At 36.3% G+C, this 18,766-nt stretch overlaps 1 protein-coding gene across 1 annotated transcript in view; it reads right to left on the reverse strand.

Annotated features, from left to right (window-relative positions):
• Window positions 1-7,720: 7,720 nt before the first annotated feature.
• The window catches only part of PCDH10 (protocadherin 10), a 61,324-nt gene continuing 50,278 nt past the window's right edge, over window positions 7,721-18,766 (reverse strand). The window contains exon 5 of the mRNA XM_059168680.1: window positions 7,721-8,183. Within this exon, the coding sequence (XP_059024663.1) occupies window positions 8,116-8,183 (68 nt within the window). The 3' untranslated portion in view covers window positions 7,721-8,115. The remainder of the gene's footprint in view (window positions 8,184-18,766) is intronic.

The raw sequence follows: 18,766 nt of genomic DNA on the forward strand, positions 1-18,766 counted from the left end.
AATACTGTGAGAATTACCAAAATGTGACACAGAGACATTAAGTGAGCAAATGCTGTAGGAAAAACGATACCAGAAGACTTGCACAATGGAGTTCCTTGCCACAAATCTTCAATTTGTAAAAGGTGCACTTACATGAGGGGCAATAAAGCAACATATGCCTGCTATTACCTTAGTAAGAGGAGGCCTTGGCTCATTTGAGCTAGAAGTGAGACCTTAAAGAGTGAACAGAAGAGCTGGAAAGCAAGGATTCTCTGAGAATTGAATTGAATGAAGTATAGGCTCTAGCTTTGGAGAGTACCTTGACCCCTTCTGTGGCAAGGGAAAGTCAACAGTACTGGGACAAGTTCTGCAGGATCCAGAATGAGGCTTTAATATCCAGGTGTATTGAATTTGTGGAACTGGCCTGAGAAACATGAGGGTTTGAAGTGAAGGGACATCAGAGTGTGAGACAAAGTGTGAGACTATACATATATGAATCAAGATGCTGTGTAAGGATGTGACTTTTAAGTTAGGGTAGTTTGAACATGTTTATATACTGAGGAACAAACAGTGGAGAGGAAGAAGGAAAGGACGAGACAACTGAATGGAGCAAGATGTCCAAGAGGCAAGAGGGAAGCAGTGGGATTAAAATCTTCAGTGAATAGATTAACCTTGGAATTTAAAAATTTGTCTTCACATTTGGATCCTTGAATACACCCATCTGTAGACCTTTCAGTTACCTGAATGAACGTAATTCTTTCCTCTTAAGCCCATGTAGGTTGACATCCTATTGCTTATGAGGAGCCTTGACAAATACAAACAGTGAAAAAAATGTTCTTTTTAAGATGTAAGGACGGATGCAGGCGAAGTAGAAATTAGGAGACTTTTAGAAGTTATATCATCCTTTCTGATGACTAAACTATCTCTCTGAATTAAGAAGCAAGGTCATCCACTGCAAACTACGGGTGACTCAGACTTGGATTTCAGACTTGAAGAAAGTAGTGATTATTTAATATTGAAAAGGAAAGGAATAGAAAATAGTATGAAATGAGATTACATTGCAATGCTTAGACTATGTGCAATCTGATTTGATGAAATTTAACTAACTATAGAAGTTATTGTCAAATTTTCAATTTACTAGAAAGTATTTCTCAGAAAAATAAGTTTATTAAGTTTTATGTTAATTTTCATATCATTTGGTTCTTGAACTGGGAGTATATGTATACTTATCCTAGATTAACTTTTCAAACTTGAAAAAGTAGACATGATCTATTATTACTGATAATTGCACACATCAAGTATTAATTAGGTAAATCATGTTAGAAAAGCTTCCTGTTAGAAAGGTTAAAAAATAGATATCTCCAAAATATTTTCCCAATGCTTATATTAATTCCCCTCTCTCCATTCCTTTTAATTAAGAATAAATAATAAATGCAATTTATCAGTGTCTTAAAGTGTTCCTTATTAGCCTTGATTTTGTACAAATCAATTACAAATAATCTGTTTTTAAACAAAAAGCATTGTTTTTCACAGCATATCTGAAGGATGATAGACACCCTTTTAGATGATGAGGTGAAATGTCTATTAAACTTTATATATGTACATGCATTATGTATATAAACATACATATAACATACCTGCCTATATACATGTGTGTGTATACATATACACATATTAGGCTAAAAAACATTAAACAGGACCTTTTTAAGTTAAAAGATTCCTGTGAGACTTTTAACACAGTGGGGGGAATTATAAATCTTTCAGAAATGGATGTAGCATGCAATATCCATTTGAAAATGAAAATTCCTTAACTTCTACCATTTTTCCCACCTTTGATCAAGTGACACTGAAGGTTCATGTGTAACACGTTTTGGGAAACTTTAGGCAAGGAGATCTTTTTTTTTTTTTTTTTTTTTTTTTTTTTTTTTTTTTTATTTTTTTTTTATTTTTTATAAACATATATTTTTTATATACATATATTTTTATCCCCAGGTCTGTGAATCACCAGGTTTACACACTTCACAGCACTCACCAAATCACATACCCTCCCCAATGTCCATAATCCCACCCCCTTCTCCCCAACCCCCTCCCCCCGGCAACCCTCAGTTTGTTTTGTGAGATTAAGAGTCACTTATGGTTTGTCTCCCTCCCAATCCCATCTTGTTTCATTTATTCTTCTACCCACTTAAGCCTCCATGTTGCATCACCACTTCCTCATATCAGGGAGATCATATGATAGTTGTCTTTCTCTGCTTGACTTATTTCGCTAAGCATGATACGCTCTAGTTCCATCCATGTTGTTGCAAATGGCAAGATTTCATTTCTTTTGATGGCTGCATAGTATTCCATTGTGTATATATACCACATCTTCTTGATCCATTCATCTGTTGATGGACATCTAGGTTCTTTCCATAGTTTGGCTATTGTGGACATTGCTGCTATAAACATTCGGGTGCATGTGTCCCTTTGGATCACTACATTTGTATCTTTAGGGTAAATACCCAATAGTGCAATTGCTGGGTCATAGGGCAGTTCTATTTTCAACATTTTGAGGAACCTCCATGCTGTTTTCCAGAGTGGCTGCACCAGCTTGCATTCCCACCAACAGTGTAGGAGGGTTCCCCTTTCTCCGCATCCTCGCCAGCATCTGTCATTTCCTGACTTGTTGATTTTAGCCATTCTGACTGGTGTGAGGTGATATCTCATTGTGGTTTTGATTTGTATTTCCCTTATGCCAAGTGATATGGAGCACTTTTTCATGTGTCTGTTGGCCATCTGGATGTCTTCTTTGCAGAAATGTCTGTTCATGTCTTCTGCCCATTTCTTGATTGGATTATTTGTTCTTTGGGTGTTGAGTTTGCTAAGTTCTTTATAGATTCTGGACACTAGTCCTTTATCTGATATGTCGTTTGCAAATATCTTCTCCCATTCTGTCAGTTGTCTTTTGATTTTGTTAACTGTTTCCTTTGCTGTGCAAAAGCTTTTGATCTTGATGAAATCCCAGTAGTTCATTTTTTCCCTTGCTTCCCTTGCCTTTTGCGTTGTTCCTAGGAAGATGTTGCTGCGGCAGAGGTCGAAGAGGTTGCTGCCCGTGTTCTCCTCAAGGATTTTGATGGATTCCTTTCGCACATTGAGGTCCTTCATCCATTTTGAGTCTATTTTTGTGTGTGGTGTAAGGAAATGGTCCAATTTCATTTTTCTGCATGTGGCTGTCCAATTTTCCCAGCACCATTTATTGAAAAGGCTGTCTTTTTTCCATTGGACATTCTTTCCTGCTTTGTCGAAGATTAGTTGACCATAGAGTTGAGGGTCTATTTCTGGGCTCTCTATTCTGTTCCATTGATCTATGTGTCTGTTTTTGTGCCAGTACCATGCTGTCTTGATGATGACAGCTTTGTAATAGAGCTTGAAGTCCGGAATTGTGATGCCACCAACGTTGGCTTTCTTTTTCAATATCCCTTTGGCTATTCGAGGTCTTTTCTGGTTCCATATAAATTTTAGCATTATTTGTTCCATTTCTTTGAAAAAGATGGATGGTACTTTGATAGGAATTGCATTAAATGTGTAGATTGCTTTAGGTAGCATAGACATTTTCACAATATTTATTCTTCCAATCCAGGAGCATGGAACATTTTTCCATTTCTTTGTGTCTTCCTCAATTTCTTTCATGAGTACTTTATAGTTTTCTGAGTATAGATTCTGTGTCTCTTTGGTTAGGTTTATTCCTAGGTATCTTATGGTTTTGGATGCAATTGTAAATGGGATTGACTCCTTAATATCTCTTTCTTCTGTCTTGCTGTTGGTGTAGAGAAATGCAACTGATTTCTGTGCATTGATTTTATATCCTGACACTTTACTGAATTCCTGTATAAGTTCTAGCAGTTTTGGAGTGGAGTCTTTTGGGTTTTCCACATATAGTATCATATCATCTGCGAAGAGTGATAATTTGACTTCTTCTTTGCCGATTTGGATGCCTTTAATTTCCTTTTGTTGTCTGATTGCTGAGGCTAGGACCTCTAGTACGATGTTGAATAGCAGTGGTGATAATGGACATCCCTGCCGTGTTCCTGACCTTAGCGGAAAAGCTTTCAGTTTTTCTCCATTGAGAATGATATTTGCGGTGGGTTTTTCATAGATGGCTTTGATGATATTGAGGTATGTGCCCTCTATCCCTACACTTTGAAGAGTTTTGATCAGGAAGGGATGTTGTACTTTGTCAAATGCTTTTTCAGCATCTATTGAGAGTATCATATGGTTCTTGTTCTTACTTTTATTGATGTGTTGTATCACATTGACTGATTTGCGGATGTTGAACCAACCTTGCAGCCCTGGAATAAATCCCACTTGGTCGTGGTGAATAATCTTTTTAATGTACTGTTGAATCCGATTGGCTAGTATTTTGTTGAGTATTTTCGCATCTGTGTTCATCAAGGATATCGGTCTATAGCTCTCTTTTTTGGTGGGATCCTTGTCTGGTTTTGGGATCAAGGTGATGCTGGCCTCATAAAATGAGTTTGGAAGTTTTCCTTCCATTTCTATTTTTTGGAACAGTTTCAGGAGAATAGGAATTAGTTCTTCTTTAAATGTTTGGTAGAATTCCCCCGGGAAGCCGTCTGGCCCTGGGCTTTTGTTTGTTTGGAGATTTTTAATGACTGTTTCAATCTCCTTACTGGTTATGGGTCTGTTCAGGCTTTCTATTTCTTCATGGTTCAGTTGTGGTAGTTTATATGTTTCTAGGAATGCATCCATTTCTTCCAGATTGTCAAATTTATTGCCGTAGAGTTGCTCATAGTATGTTCTTATAATAGTTTGTATTTCCTTGGTGTTAGTTGTGATCTCTCCTCTTTCATTCATGATTTTATTTATTTGGGCAAGGAGATCTTTAAATCACATTTTACTGCAACATATTCGACTGTGCTCTATTGTGTACTATTTTATTCATGTCTGATATTGTGACCATCAAGTTCCTACCTCATTTTATTCACACACACACAGACACACTTGCACATAGAATCAGGATAGTGTGAGATGTAGGGAAAAGCATACAACCTACAATTTAAATCTGTTAGTCTTTTTTATCACTTCTAAAACTTGCAACATGAGCTTTTTTTAGACCACAAGACCATGTGGTTTAAATGTGAGAGGAATGTATATATCTTAGTTTACCTTTAAAATTCAGCATATACCTATTATGGGCATTTCTAATGAAACATTATTTGCTTAATTGCTTCATTTTATCTTTTCTTCTGCCATGTTATTTAAAGCAGCTGATAGTAGGATCCATATGTCAGAAGTCATTTTGAAGCTTCAATACTCACTAACCTTATAATTAAGAAATAATCAAGTTTACGTGCTTCTCATGATTTCATCAACTGCGAATTGATTGAAAGTATCACTTTTCATATAAATGTTGTGATGAATAGCACAGTACTTGTCACAGATGGAATACTTAATAAATATTAGCTTTTATTATAGTTTTAAAACTATCATAGTTTTGCTTTTAATGTGAGTCCTCTGTGTTAACTTTGCTTTGTGCCACAATTTGAAATTGTATAAAAATTCATGGTAGAGGGGTGCCAGGTGCTCAGTGGGTTAAGCCTCTGCCTTCCACTCAAGTCATGATCTCAGGGTCCTGGGATTGAACCTGGCATCAGGATCCCTGCTCAGCAGGGAGCCTGCTTTCCCCTCTTTTTCTCTGCCTGCTTCTCTCTACCTACTTGTGATCTCTGTCTGTCAAATAAATAAATAAAATCTTTAAAAAAAAATTCATGGTAGAGATGGTCTTTTACCACCTTTATCAAGAAAATATTTTTAGTCACACCTGCCAATATAACTTAAAATATAACTATTCCTTCCTTATCACTAATAATTAGAACCATTTTAGTAGGTCCTTCACAGTATTGTAAGAATTTTTTAGTTTACTTTTATTCCTACCCAGAACTTCTACTGAACAGGGGATTTCACATGCATTTACGGAATGAGTATGCCATGCCCCACCCCCCTCCCCAGCAGGTCATAATATATTCTCTCTATAAAATGGAGATTGTTTTTTCTTAAATTATTCCCAACTAAAACTTGACTCATGACCCTAATTGAGATATGAGAACTGATTTGAGTCTCTAAATCAACTGCAGAACTCTATCAAGGTCATAAGGTTTTTAGGAGTAGAGCTAGGAGATAATCTAGTTTGAAATAATTTCAGAGGCATCATGCTGCCCGTTTCATATTGTTTGTCTATTCTCTATAGTATTAAAGTTAAGAGTGGTACTAATCTAATATATACATTAAGTTACATTTTTAAAGCCTTTGAATTTTCTTTTAAATTCATGTCAATCCTTTCCTGAAAAGAGCATTTTAGTATATGGGTATATATGTTTTTTTGATTATAGTATCAGAACTAATTAACGATTATGTTTTTTCACAACTACTGTTTAAGTACATCATCTCCTTTCATATATATTTTGCAGATTAATAAGTGGCAAGCTTTGCAAAGTACTAAACACAATACATTTCCCTAGCCTAGATTGAATACAAAAGTATTAAATTCATCATCCACTCAGTTCTGCTTGAATCAGTATTAGTATCAAAGTATATATTTTGTTCAAAGTTTTACCCTTTGCCCTTGATCTGATTTCAATTATACTTACTTAATATCTGCACATTCTAGAAACACCAGAATTTAGGAACTTTTCATCTTCAATTTTAAGACCTATCCCCCTTTACTAACAAACCCAGATGAGATGCATATTTCATTCTTTTGTTTGGATTATAATTTCTGCCCTTTAAGCAGAAAAAGAAAGCTCTATTCATGAGTGATATAAAGAACAATTCTAAGATGTACTTTTACTTAACGCAAAGCAGTTAGGGTATTAAGAGTGAGCAGTACATACTCTTTCAACATAAAAGTTAGGTGTTTTAGAATCTGCTTGTAAATAAACATGGCATTGATTTCAAGGTTTTGAACATACAAAAATTCACTGGGTTCCTTTTATCCTTTTATCTTCCTGTTACAAGAAAGGATGTGGGTGCTTTAAATCCTCTTGACATGTCTGTCACCAGCACAATAAACTCCCCTCCTGAGCAGAAGAGACCCTTGTCTGTCACTGGGATCTCTCCGGAGGTGATGATTGCCAAGTGGGTTTTCTGTCGACTTCCTAAAATGTAACCTCCTCATCCAGGCTGCCAGCTCTAGCATGACAGATTGGGTGGATGATTCCATCATCGCGTCACACTACGTTTTACCATTTGGGGCCAGATGTCATCTTTGGGGAAGAGAGTTAAAGCTTTTGTCAGAGAGTATTTCTCTTGTTTCACTTAACATCTACTCACCTTTTGGTATTGAAAGAATAAAAAATACAAACCGATAAGACTATCCCCAGGCAGAGTTTTCATGCTACCCAAAGCAGTCTCGGCAGTTACAAAGATCCTTCAATAATCTGTCAAAAACTGACATCACAGTGTAAAGAGCTGTTCATTTCTATATATCATTTTGGATTGATGTACGTGCACTTTTATATCCTTCAGTTCGATATAACATTTGGCCTTTCATGTTCTCAGTTTAAGCTACAGGGAATTCAAAGCTATTTCAAAGCATAATTATATCATTCTGCATATAAAAGGCTCTATGTCCTACAGAGGGTTCGATGGAAAAGCAAACTCTTTCAAAGAAGAAAATTAGAAGTAATTCCCACAACTAAAATTCACAAAAGTTAATACATTTTTCATCTGCTGAGAACAGTTTTATTTTTTTTAAACCAATAGAAGATTAATCAAGAAAGTGTTGGGGACTATTTTTGTGAGGTAGGGAGGAGAAGAGTAAGAAAGGAAAATTGGAGAGGACAGCAAAAACATGATGCAGGTACATTATACATATTGTTTGATTATACACATCACATCAGAAGAATCAATAATTCATATTGCTATGGCAGACAATAGGATTGCCAATTCCATATGGTATTAGTTAGATGTTGCTGGAAAACACTATTCTCCAAATTTGTATGATTCAAAACCCATAGTGTACTTTAACTGGGAACCTCTGCCTGAGGTCTCCTTTGAGATGGCACTCAAGCTGTGGACAGAAGGTGTGGTCTCCTCTGAAGATGCAATTTGGGAAAGGGCGTCTGCTTCAGAGTTCATTCATGTGTTTGTTGAAGGGCCTCGATCTCGTGACACATGGGTCTCACCACAGAGCTGCCTCCACATCTCTGCAAGCAATTCAGAAGAGAATGAGAAAGTGTACAAGTAGTGTCCCAAGACAGAAAACATAACCTTTATATAATCTAACACCAGAACCAAATTCTGTTTCATAGAAGTGGGTTCCATAGCTCAACTACTTTCAGGAGAAGGGGGATACTCAAGAGTTCAATACCTGGAGGTGATAATCATTATGGGCCATCCTAGAGGCTGCCTACCCTACATATTACATTCATGTTAAGTTGCTTTTGGTATTTTGTTATATTACAGAAGACTTTTGAAAATGTAAGTCCTGTAGTTGTGGTTTTAAATGGAAAGTAATTGCCACTCCACAAATTTATTTTTTCCAGATATCTGCTCTCCAAATATGCCTTTAGTAGTTTTCAAACGTTTCATAACTAGAAAATGACATGTACGGTTATTTTAAATCTTTAAAGTAACTCTTTGTTAATCTTTTTTTTGTTTTTTACCATGGCAAAAGAAAGATTAAAAAAAAAAAAAAAAAAACCTCACAAACATAATTGTGTAAATTCTGAAGCTAGCAAAATACTTAGCACAGAAGTTATGTAGCATATGGTTATCCTAGTCCCAAACAGTAAAATGCGTCTGTATGTGCCAGCTCTTAATTACCTGCTCATTAACACTCAGGTGTCAATTGCTGGTGGCAAAGGCAATACCCAAATGGCCTAGTTTCTGTCATGCACAATGTAATTAAATTGACCTCAAGTACTAAAGCTTGCAAGTTGCCTGATACTTTTGGACACTAATTTCAGGCATTATTCAAAATAGAATAATATGGTGAATAAACTAACATAAGAGAAAAGCACTATCAGATTTCAAAATGTATATTCACACATAATTATAATCTTAAAAACAATAGAATAATCTTAAAAACAATTGAACAAATAATTACAATTCTAATCTATATCAAATATAACAATGCATATCATCTACTTGGTTTTACCATTATCAATCTAAAGCTCAAGTTTAAAGTTTATCAATTTTAAAACTCAAAATAATGTTAAACTTGTTACAAACCAAAAGAAAAATAAATCATTGTAATAGTCACATTTGGGAAATAGAAATTGCATATTATTTTTTATAATTTCATTTATTGATATATAAAGAGAAAATATGTATATCTTACATTTAAAATATTAATTCCCAAATGTAACCAAATGTGAAGCATATATGTGTCTTTTATATGGTTCTAACAATAAAGAAATATGTACTTCTAGCAAGAATCCCACAAACTCTCCATAATCTAAGAGCCGATTTTTTCATGACTTTGTGTTGTAAGACTTAGCTCATTATGTGAAAGCTTATTTTTAAGCTTCTATTTAAAGAGAGAGAAGAGATGAATTCATTCACAAACCTTTGCTTTTCATAAAATCTCACATAAATGAAAAGAACATTTTCTGCAGAAAAGCCTATAAGAACAAGCAAAAGACAAAGAAACAAGTGAGCAAACAGTTATAACAACATTTTGGAAGTTTGGAAGTGGATCAGTAAGTTGCTATCAAAGTACTAGTTTTAAAAATATGTAATCTTGAGCTGGAAGTTAAGAGTATGAGGGAAGAAATCTGATTTATCCCACAGAATATTCCAAGGCTAAGGAATTAATAGAACAAATTAGTTCTGAAGTGGGAGTGAATATAAAAATAAAGAGAAGGATCAAAAAATGTCATTGAGAAGCAATTAGACTCCAGGTTTCTCTCATCGACTGTGCATATGCAGGTGATCAATTATCCTCTCTGGTTAGAAGACAGGAAATTTATTCTCTAAGGAGGTTAAAACAGAGGTGCCTACATTGGAAGACAGCAGGTACGGTTTAATGTGAGATCATCATACCCAGAAAACTTAGGCTCTTGGGTCTCCCAGAAGTCTTTCTCCAATTAACTTTCAGAATGCAAGTACAAAGGCTTATACTTCCAGGCAGAAGATCTGAACATATGTCTCTGGATACCTCTAACTAGTCTAAGAAGAAAAATATACCAAACATACTGACTTTGGGTTTTCCTCAATTACATGATCCAGCAAGATCACCCTATAGACAAAAATACTCAACAAGTTTTCCACACAAGGGCAGAGTTTACCTTCAGCCTTTTAGAGTATCATTTTGAATTACAGACACACAGCTAAGCATCATCAGACATTGGCAAAAAAAAAAAAAAAAGAAAAAAAAGAAAAAAATCTCTACTGTAGATTCCTGGAAAGAGACACTATTGCAAGAAAATAAAATGTAATATAAGCTATCATTAATCTCTTCAGGTGAATAAGAGAAAATATTGTATACATGAAAAGAGTTCAAAATACCTTTAGAGAGGAATATTGAGAAAACATTAAAAAAATATCTTGGTCTTAATAATAATATAATGAAATAAAAAGCTCAGTATAAGTTTGAAAGATAAAGATAAGAACATTTCTGAGAAAGTAGATTAAAAAACTGTGGGGGCGCCTGGGTGGCTCAATGGGTTAAGCCTCTGCCTTTGGCTGAGGTCATGATCTCAGCGTCCTGGGATCCAGCCCCACAGCTGGCTGTCTGCTCAGCAGGGAGTCTGCTCCCCACCCCCCGCCTGCCTCTCTGCCCAATTGTGCTTTCTCTCTCCATCTCTCTCTCTCTGTCAAATAAATAAATAAATAAAAATCTTAAAAAAAAAAAAAAAAAACTGTGGAAAGTAGGAAAGAAAAAGTGAAGAAAATTGGTAGGTCAGTAGAGGAGGTTCAATATCTAAATATTAAGGGATAAAGAAAAGATGAAAAGAAGTAAGGGAAGAAATGATGAAAGCAATAATTCAAGAAAATTTCCAAAAACTGAAAGGTTGGGTGTAAAGACTAAAAGAGTTTACTAAGTATCCGAAATTCAGATGGAAACAGATCTACATCAAATCATGTGATAACTATGAAATTTCAGAACTTGATGACAAAGAGATCCTCCCATAAGTTTCCATAGGAGCTGGGGGACCTATGCTCATAAAAAGTTTAGTTTCTACTTTGGAAAATGTTCTATTTTGGAAGGCAATGCAGGAAACCTCTCAAAGAACTTAAGCTTAATATCTGACAAATTTGTCTGGAAGCAAGCCTAACCAAGACTTAAATTGTTCAAGATTTTGGTCCTGTCCAACAGCATACCACTCACTCTTATGGTATAAACAAAATTAAGCCCAGTGTATGTGTTGCCTTGACATCTGGCACAACAAGGAAGACTTTAAATAACCTAACTCCCAAGTTTCTCAGTCCATTCTGCTCCCAAAGATAAGATCCCTTAACCAAACAACCCTACTTATCAGGGGGACCAGTTGAAGGTGGGTGTCAGTTCCTTGCTCGCTTATAGAACAAGCCAATTCAAACAAGCCAATCCTATCTCACCAGAACCAAGGAATGCCTCCCCAGTGATACTACAAAGCATACCTCCTGCAGTCCCTGGCTATTCACTCTGTTACTGAATGTAGCCCCTTATGGCCATGCGCAGCATCCTTCCTGCTACTTTCCACTCCAAGGCTGTGACTAGTAAATTGCTGTTGGTTTCTTCTGTCCAGTATTAGGTGCTACATATTTTCCAACCCCATAACTCTAGGACACAAATTTCTCCTTCACCAAAGGGGTGATGAAGAGGTAAGTAAAACAACTCTTTACATGATGATACAATCATGACCAAGGACACATGGTCAGCTTAAATTAACTGCTCCTGGATAGCTAAATGGTTTCATGATATAGGTATGGCTGCCTGGGACCAAACTGTCATTGCTGGTGGACTTGCACTTTGGCCTATTGGCCACTGTGTTGTCTTTAGCAGATATTGTCCTCCCTTCCCACCACAGAATGCTCTTGTCTTCAAGAAGAGATATGTTGTTAATTAACAATTCCTTAGCATATGTTCTACTGTGAGTCAGTCTATGTCTAGCAAGAGCCTCTAGGACTTCTGCCTGTAATGGCAGTGACAATATAAAACTATACCCGATCAGCTGGTGCTTCTGTTCCACTTACAAAGATAAGCTAGAGCTCTCTGGTCAGTGCATCTAACTTGAGAACCATCAAGTTAGGTGGGGCAGCCATCTGGACATTATTGTGATTGTCCACCTTCAGGGAGAGTCAAGGGGTGGCTTATTATGAGGTTTGTGGAAAGGAAGAAGATCACCTCCCTAGCGAGAATTAATCATGACACCTAAGTCACTTAATAAGAGTTGTTTGGGCAAGTGTAGATACTTTGCCCATTTCCTGTGCTGCCGTTCCCCTTGCTGCTATCCCAAGTATACATTTCAGACAACCTATGCACCAGGCACTGATTGGGGAAAAAAAAAAAAAAGAAGAAGAAGAACAAGAACAAGAACAAGGGGAAAGAACAAGGGGTACCAGGTTCTCCCCAAATAATGGAGGAGGTGACACAACTGCTGTTTCAATGAAACGTCCCTAGCCAATGTGCCTGGACTTGTCTTCATGCTGCTGGCTACCAGCAGGCCAAAGGGTTAATCATCTAATCATGGGGCTTGACCACTCAACTAACAAACTGACTAGCAGTGGTAGTTGTTGGCCACATACTGAGCTCCTCTACAAACAGTCTCTCACAGACCCTGAGCATCTATTCTTCCATACCATGCTGGTCATTACACCTTGGGTCAAGGAACCAGCACTCACAAGATCTGCAGAGTTATCAAGCCCTCCATTCTATAAGCTGGAGTCAAATCTGACCCTCTGACATATCCCATCTTCAGGAAGGTCTAACCTCACCTCTCCTCAGATCCTTGCTAGTTACCACAGTATTAAAGGAGGTCAACCCTCTCCCAGCCCCCTAAGCAACATGGAAAGCCCCATAGGAGCAAGTTAGTGAATCATTAATGGAGTTTATACACTTTATGGAACATATTGCCACCATTACATATGATGGAACCTGGTGGAATGTTCTGCTTTTTATTCCTTATCTAGGATGTCCCAGATAATGCAGGATCTAAGGGTCAGCACAGTTGACTATATATGAGGCAGTCATCTTAGCACCAGATACCCTGGCCAGAAAATGGCTCCATATGTACATTTTTCTAAACTCTTGGTATATTTTATAAGAATTGCTCCCTTAGAGGTAAAGAACTCTAGCAATCTCTTGTTTCACAGAGACCTAAAATATAAATCAAGGAAACAGATGTCACTATGTATACTAAGGCCACAATTTGGCCTCACCAGAACATTCTTATTCTCCCCTTTGGAATTTCAGAGATTATTGATAATGACTAAGGCATTCATTTCACTTCTCAAAACAGACACTGTTAGGCTCTGGAAGAAGACATTCAATACAACTTCCATGTCCCCTCTAGGCCTCAGGCTGACAGTTTAGTTGAGAGGTTTAATGCCTCCTTCAAAGAATTCCAAAGAAAGCAAATAACACTCTGTTATTGCCACAGGCATGAATTAGTTTAAATCCACATTCCCTAGGGACATGCACTCCTTGTACTAATGCCACACATGTTCCTCAATTTCCTTTATTGGCCATAAAGGGAAAAACCTCTAAAGTTCATATTTTTGAAGTTCACCTCACTATGTGGGCCTCTGTGTTGGGGAGACCCATGGCTGATGCATTCAATTGAAAATATACAGTTTATGATCTGCTGAATGAAGAGGCATAAGCCATCCTCACAAATTTGGCAGATATCTCCTTCAGTATCTAAGCTCCCACTTTGTGAAAGTGAAACCACAGTCATTCTGATCAAAAACAATTTTAGTACACTCACACAAAGGAAGTAAAGTCACGAGATTTTTACTTACAAATCTCAGGACTGTGGTCAAAGAGCCAGGGAAAGGCAGATCCCTGTCCCAGGCCATGAGTAAGCAGGCGATTGAGAACAGGGTAGCAAGTACCTAAAAAGGGGTTGCAGTGGACATCACTGACTTTTCACTGGCTTAATTCTAAGTGGTTAGTTTAAAAGGTGTCCCAGGAAGAGCAAAGTGGGAACTTCTGGTGGGAATGCTAAGCTCAGGCCCTTATCTAAACATCCAGACTCTCTGCAAGAACAGGGTTATCATACTCTGAAATGCCTAGGAAGCAACTCAAAATATTTATTTTTCTCCTCACACTGTCTTCTTCCTGGTCAAGTGCCTACTTCATGTCCTGGAGAGGTACTTCTACTACCTAAAAATCTCAGTTCATCACCAAGGTAAAAATTGGTATCAAGATAGCAAGGAGTCAATTAAAGTGTAAGGACTAAAATTAAAGCCCAATATTATGTTCTACCTTGCCATCAGGCCTATCAAGGAGTACCCTGAATGGTCTAACCTCACCTTCCTCATTCTCAGGAAGAAACAATCCCCTGGCCAAACAGCTCTGCCTATCAGGGGGAAGCTGATTACAGCTGATTACAGTAGTGTGGTTTCATTTCTCCTTTAGCTCCATTGAATTCTCCCTGGTCACATCCTCCAGCAGAAACCACGGAGAACCCCTCCCTTTTTTTTAAGGATTTTATTTATTTATTTGACAGAGAGAGATCACAAGTAGGCAGGCAGGCAGAGAGAGAGGCGGAAGCAGAACCCCTCCCTTTTGATACCAAAAAAGCCTGCTTCTTATAGCCTCCCCACCCCACCCCCCATAGTGTGGCCCTTTATTTTGTGTGGTGTCCTCCCCGGTCTGTGAGTATATGTGATTCATAAATTGTTGTCAATTTTGTCTGTCTCTCTAGCATCAGATGTTGCATGTTCCCTATCTCCAAAACCCTAAGGTAGAAATCTCTCCCTCGCCAATGGGATGGATAGCTGACAATTAAAATCACCCTTTACTTGACTACTTATTTTGACTAAATTAGTTGAAGTAAGTTGAGCTAGGTTGGGTGAATTTATTAGCTGGGATTATGATGATTTTGTAAAGTCAGTTTATTCATACCTATTCTCAATGAAGCAGCAGTTGTTAATAACATTTCTCTGGGAGATGTACTTCTATTTGACTCTAGTTTTGCTTATTCACTGCCAACATAACATGGCGGTTAAGAGGAATAAAAATGCATATATTAAAACAGTTTATTCTAAATATAAATCATAAAAGGACAGTCAGAACTGTCTTTAGTTTCTTAGGCCACATTTCATGGTGCCTTCTACATGGGAATCATCCTTAGAAATGAGCATGTGGTGTAGGGAGAGCATTGAAATTCAAAAATATAAAGTGAAGTTCTAGATGCTATAGCTTATTTTTATATTTTCAAATATAGTTACTCCTAGAATTTCAAGTTAAAATAAGACACAGAGACTAGAGATGTAGCCTGGCATAGGTTAAGAATTCAGTCAAGAGAAAGAGTTTGGACCTTACATTTATGGTTATGTTCTTCCATCAGTTGGTCTATATTTATCTCATTTGCTTCATAGGTAAGTTAAGGACAAGAATATTTTCAAGGACCTGCTCTGCACTAAAAGTTTATTATTCCATGGGGTCCACTTAAAAAGAAAAGAGAAAAGAAAATTAATTGCTAATAGAGTTTAAATAGGAGTTGATGAATACAGGTCAAACAGATAATAGAAGATAAGTAGATAAAAAAAGATAAACAGATAAAAAATAAATAACTACTTTACAATTATCATGTCTTGTTTATTTTTATTTATATGTCTTCCTCTTCATTATGTAGTGTCAGGTATGTCACAAAAAGAGACAGAGGTTTTGACTTAATCTGCCTCCTTTTTAAATTAGTCAAGATCACTTTTGGCATAAACACTAGCCAAAGTTGCACAGAAGAAAAAAGAAAACATTTCAAAATATTTCTAATTTACATATTATGTATTTGTAGAATTATTTCCAAATAATCATAAAAAAAAATTCAACTTAAGAGTTTTAATTTAAATGGTCATAATAATAATGTTACCACAGAGAAAACAAAGTAAAATATAGCAGAGACTGTCATTTGATTATAAGAGTAAAAAATCTAAAATATTCTGATATGTTTAAATATTATGTAGTTTGGGTTCCAGTTGGACAGCAAGCATAGCAGAAATTGAATGATAGAAAATTAACAACCTCTCCTACAAATAAAATTACCCTTTTCTTTCTTTTATGTTGTCTTCCTTGAAGGCAGCATGATCCACTCAGACAAACCAAAACTCCCAGTCATAATTACTTCTCCCTCTCCCTCATCAGTCATCTGACCACCTACCCAGGGAGAAAGTACCATCTGTTTGCTTTCTCAATTGTCTCTCAATTCTGTCCTTCCACCTCCATTTTTACTAGTCCAGTCTGTAAGTTACTTGTGCTCATTTGCTTACTAGCTAGATTTACAACAATAGGTTTCTCATTATCCCAATTTCTCTTTTTTTTTCTGTTTTTATTGTTATGAGTTATCTCATAACATGATCTAAATCATAAAGTGTCATTATTTGCAGCATTTAGTTTCATCTCTTAATTATTATTATATCTAATACTGGAATAGATTCTTCTAGAGTGTTAAAGGAAGTATTATATCGAAACTAAAACTGTGCTACATATCTAAATTTTAAAAATACCTAATATCCTTGATCACTCCACTTACCTGACTTGTAATTGAAAACATACTTACCACCTCAGCAGCAATACTCTTGACTAATAATCACAGTGCTGAAAACTTGTCATCTAACTTTATGTCATCTAACATGATTCTGCAAGAACTCTTAATGGCATTTCCACTTTCTCCCCTGTTCTGGTCCCTATAATTGCAAGTGGACTTTCTCAAGATTATTGAGACACCTTTAAACTTAAAATATTTGCAAACACTGTCATGTAAATCCATACATCCTTGTCAGAGAAACAATGAACACAAAACACACCTCTACAGAAACATTCCAATGAGATAGTTTGGTATCTGTATATTTTAAAATAAAATTTATATATCCTTTCTCTGTTTTACTCCTTTTTTTTTCCTTTAAGATTGTATTTATTTATTTGAGAAAGAAAGAGACAGCAGAGTGAGAGAGAGACCATGAGCTGTGGGGGAGTGGTAGAGGGAGAAGCAGGCTCTCCACTGTGGAGGGAGCCTGACACTGGGCTGAATCTCAGTACCCTAGGATCATGACCTGAGCCAAAGGCAGATGCTTAACGAACTGAGTCACCCAGGCTCTCCTGTTTTACTCCTTTCTAAGGTATCTCGCTTTACCTCAGTCTTTATCATATTTTAATTAGAATTACCCAACCATCATTTATTTTCAGTAGCTTTCTCCTTGTTTTAACTTACATATGTATATGACTACATAAACTTTAAAAATCGTAACTGTTTCTCAATCTCTTAAAGCTTACTGGAGAATGAAGTAAGGCAATGGTTGTATCCTCACTCCCTCTCTTTCTCTCTTATTTCTCACTTTCTCTCTCTAATTCAACTTTACTTAATACATTTTATTATACCATTGTGTTGTCTCTTTGTGGTCCATGTAGCTAGTATAAAATAAGGATGTGACCACAAAATGCCAGAAGAAATTGGATCATTGATTTCCCACATGTGGAAAAGGTCATGCCAGCTTCTTGAAGATCAAATATATCATTACCTTCCAACCAGACATTCTGATAGTATAAAGATTAATTAATAGAATGTATAGAATATATGTTTGCCTATAATATGATTTTATCCATGCATTCTTCCATGAGCCTCTTAGTATTGGTTAATATCTCTCCCCATCACAGACACATACATACAGACACACAGACACACACTCACACACACACAAATATCAATTTTGAAAAAAGTATATTGCTAGAAAATCTTGAAGTTGGCCATTCATTCCATTATTGATTAGGAAACACAACAAGAATATTAAAAACTCTCACACTTCTAGAATAAAATTCAGTTTCAGTCTTATGTAGTTCACTACACCAATACTTGTTTTCATCCCTCTTTTCATTGATTAAGAGAAGAGTCACTCATCATGATAAAGGAGCAAGCAGATGGAGATGGTGTTCCAAATTAGATAATTGTAACATTCATTAAATGTTTCTTATTCCAGGCAGACTAGGTGAGCAATGATCCAATGATTAGCAACTACTCTCTCAAAGAAAAGTAAATATGTAAGATAAAGCAAACTAAAAACTGTCTTCATCTATACAATATTCTCAATAAAATTTTTACATGAATTAATTAATAATTAATTACATATATTTTAAAATTTAAGCATCCCTTTAGAAACACTAATTTAGTCACAGATTAATATGAACTGCTTTAGTTTGGTGGTAAATTTAAAAACCTATTTTTCGTTATGAGGAAACAAAGCTTTGATTAATTAAAAAAAAGAAGAAAATAAGACAATTTTGAACACAAAATTGAACAGATCTAGGGAACAGGGTCTGCCAACCTAAGAAATGACAACTTCAAGATGTCTACAATTACAACCATTGGTGGGGGGGGGATCCATTCACTGCAACAGATATTGAATACGGAAGGTTTACATGGCACTCCTTTATTATCTTGATTTAATCTTGTTTGTTTAAAGATCATACTGTAAAAATAAAGAAATCAAAGCTGTTTATGCTCTTACTATCCATCAGAGACTACTTGAAAGGGGAATCTCCCACAACAAGCAGAGCTCTCCCAACCCAACAAGGAGAGCTCCAGGCCCTTACCAGAACATGCCCATTATCGGAAGGATAAACTGTTAATATTTATACTGACAG

The sequence above is a fragment of the Mustela lutreola genome, chromosome 1 (genome assembly GCF_030435805.1).
Source record: "Mustela lutreola isolate mMusLut2 chromosome 1, mMusLut2.pri, whole genome shotgun sequence".
NCBI classification, from domain to species: Eukaryota; Metazoa; Chordata; class Mammalia; order Carnivora; family Mustelidae; genus Mustela; species Mustela lutreola.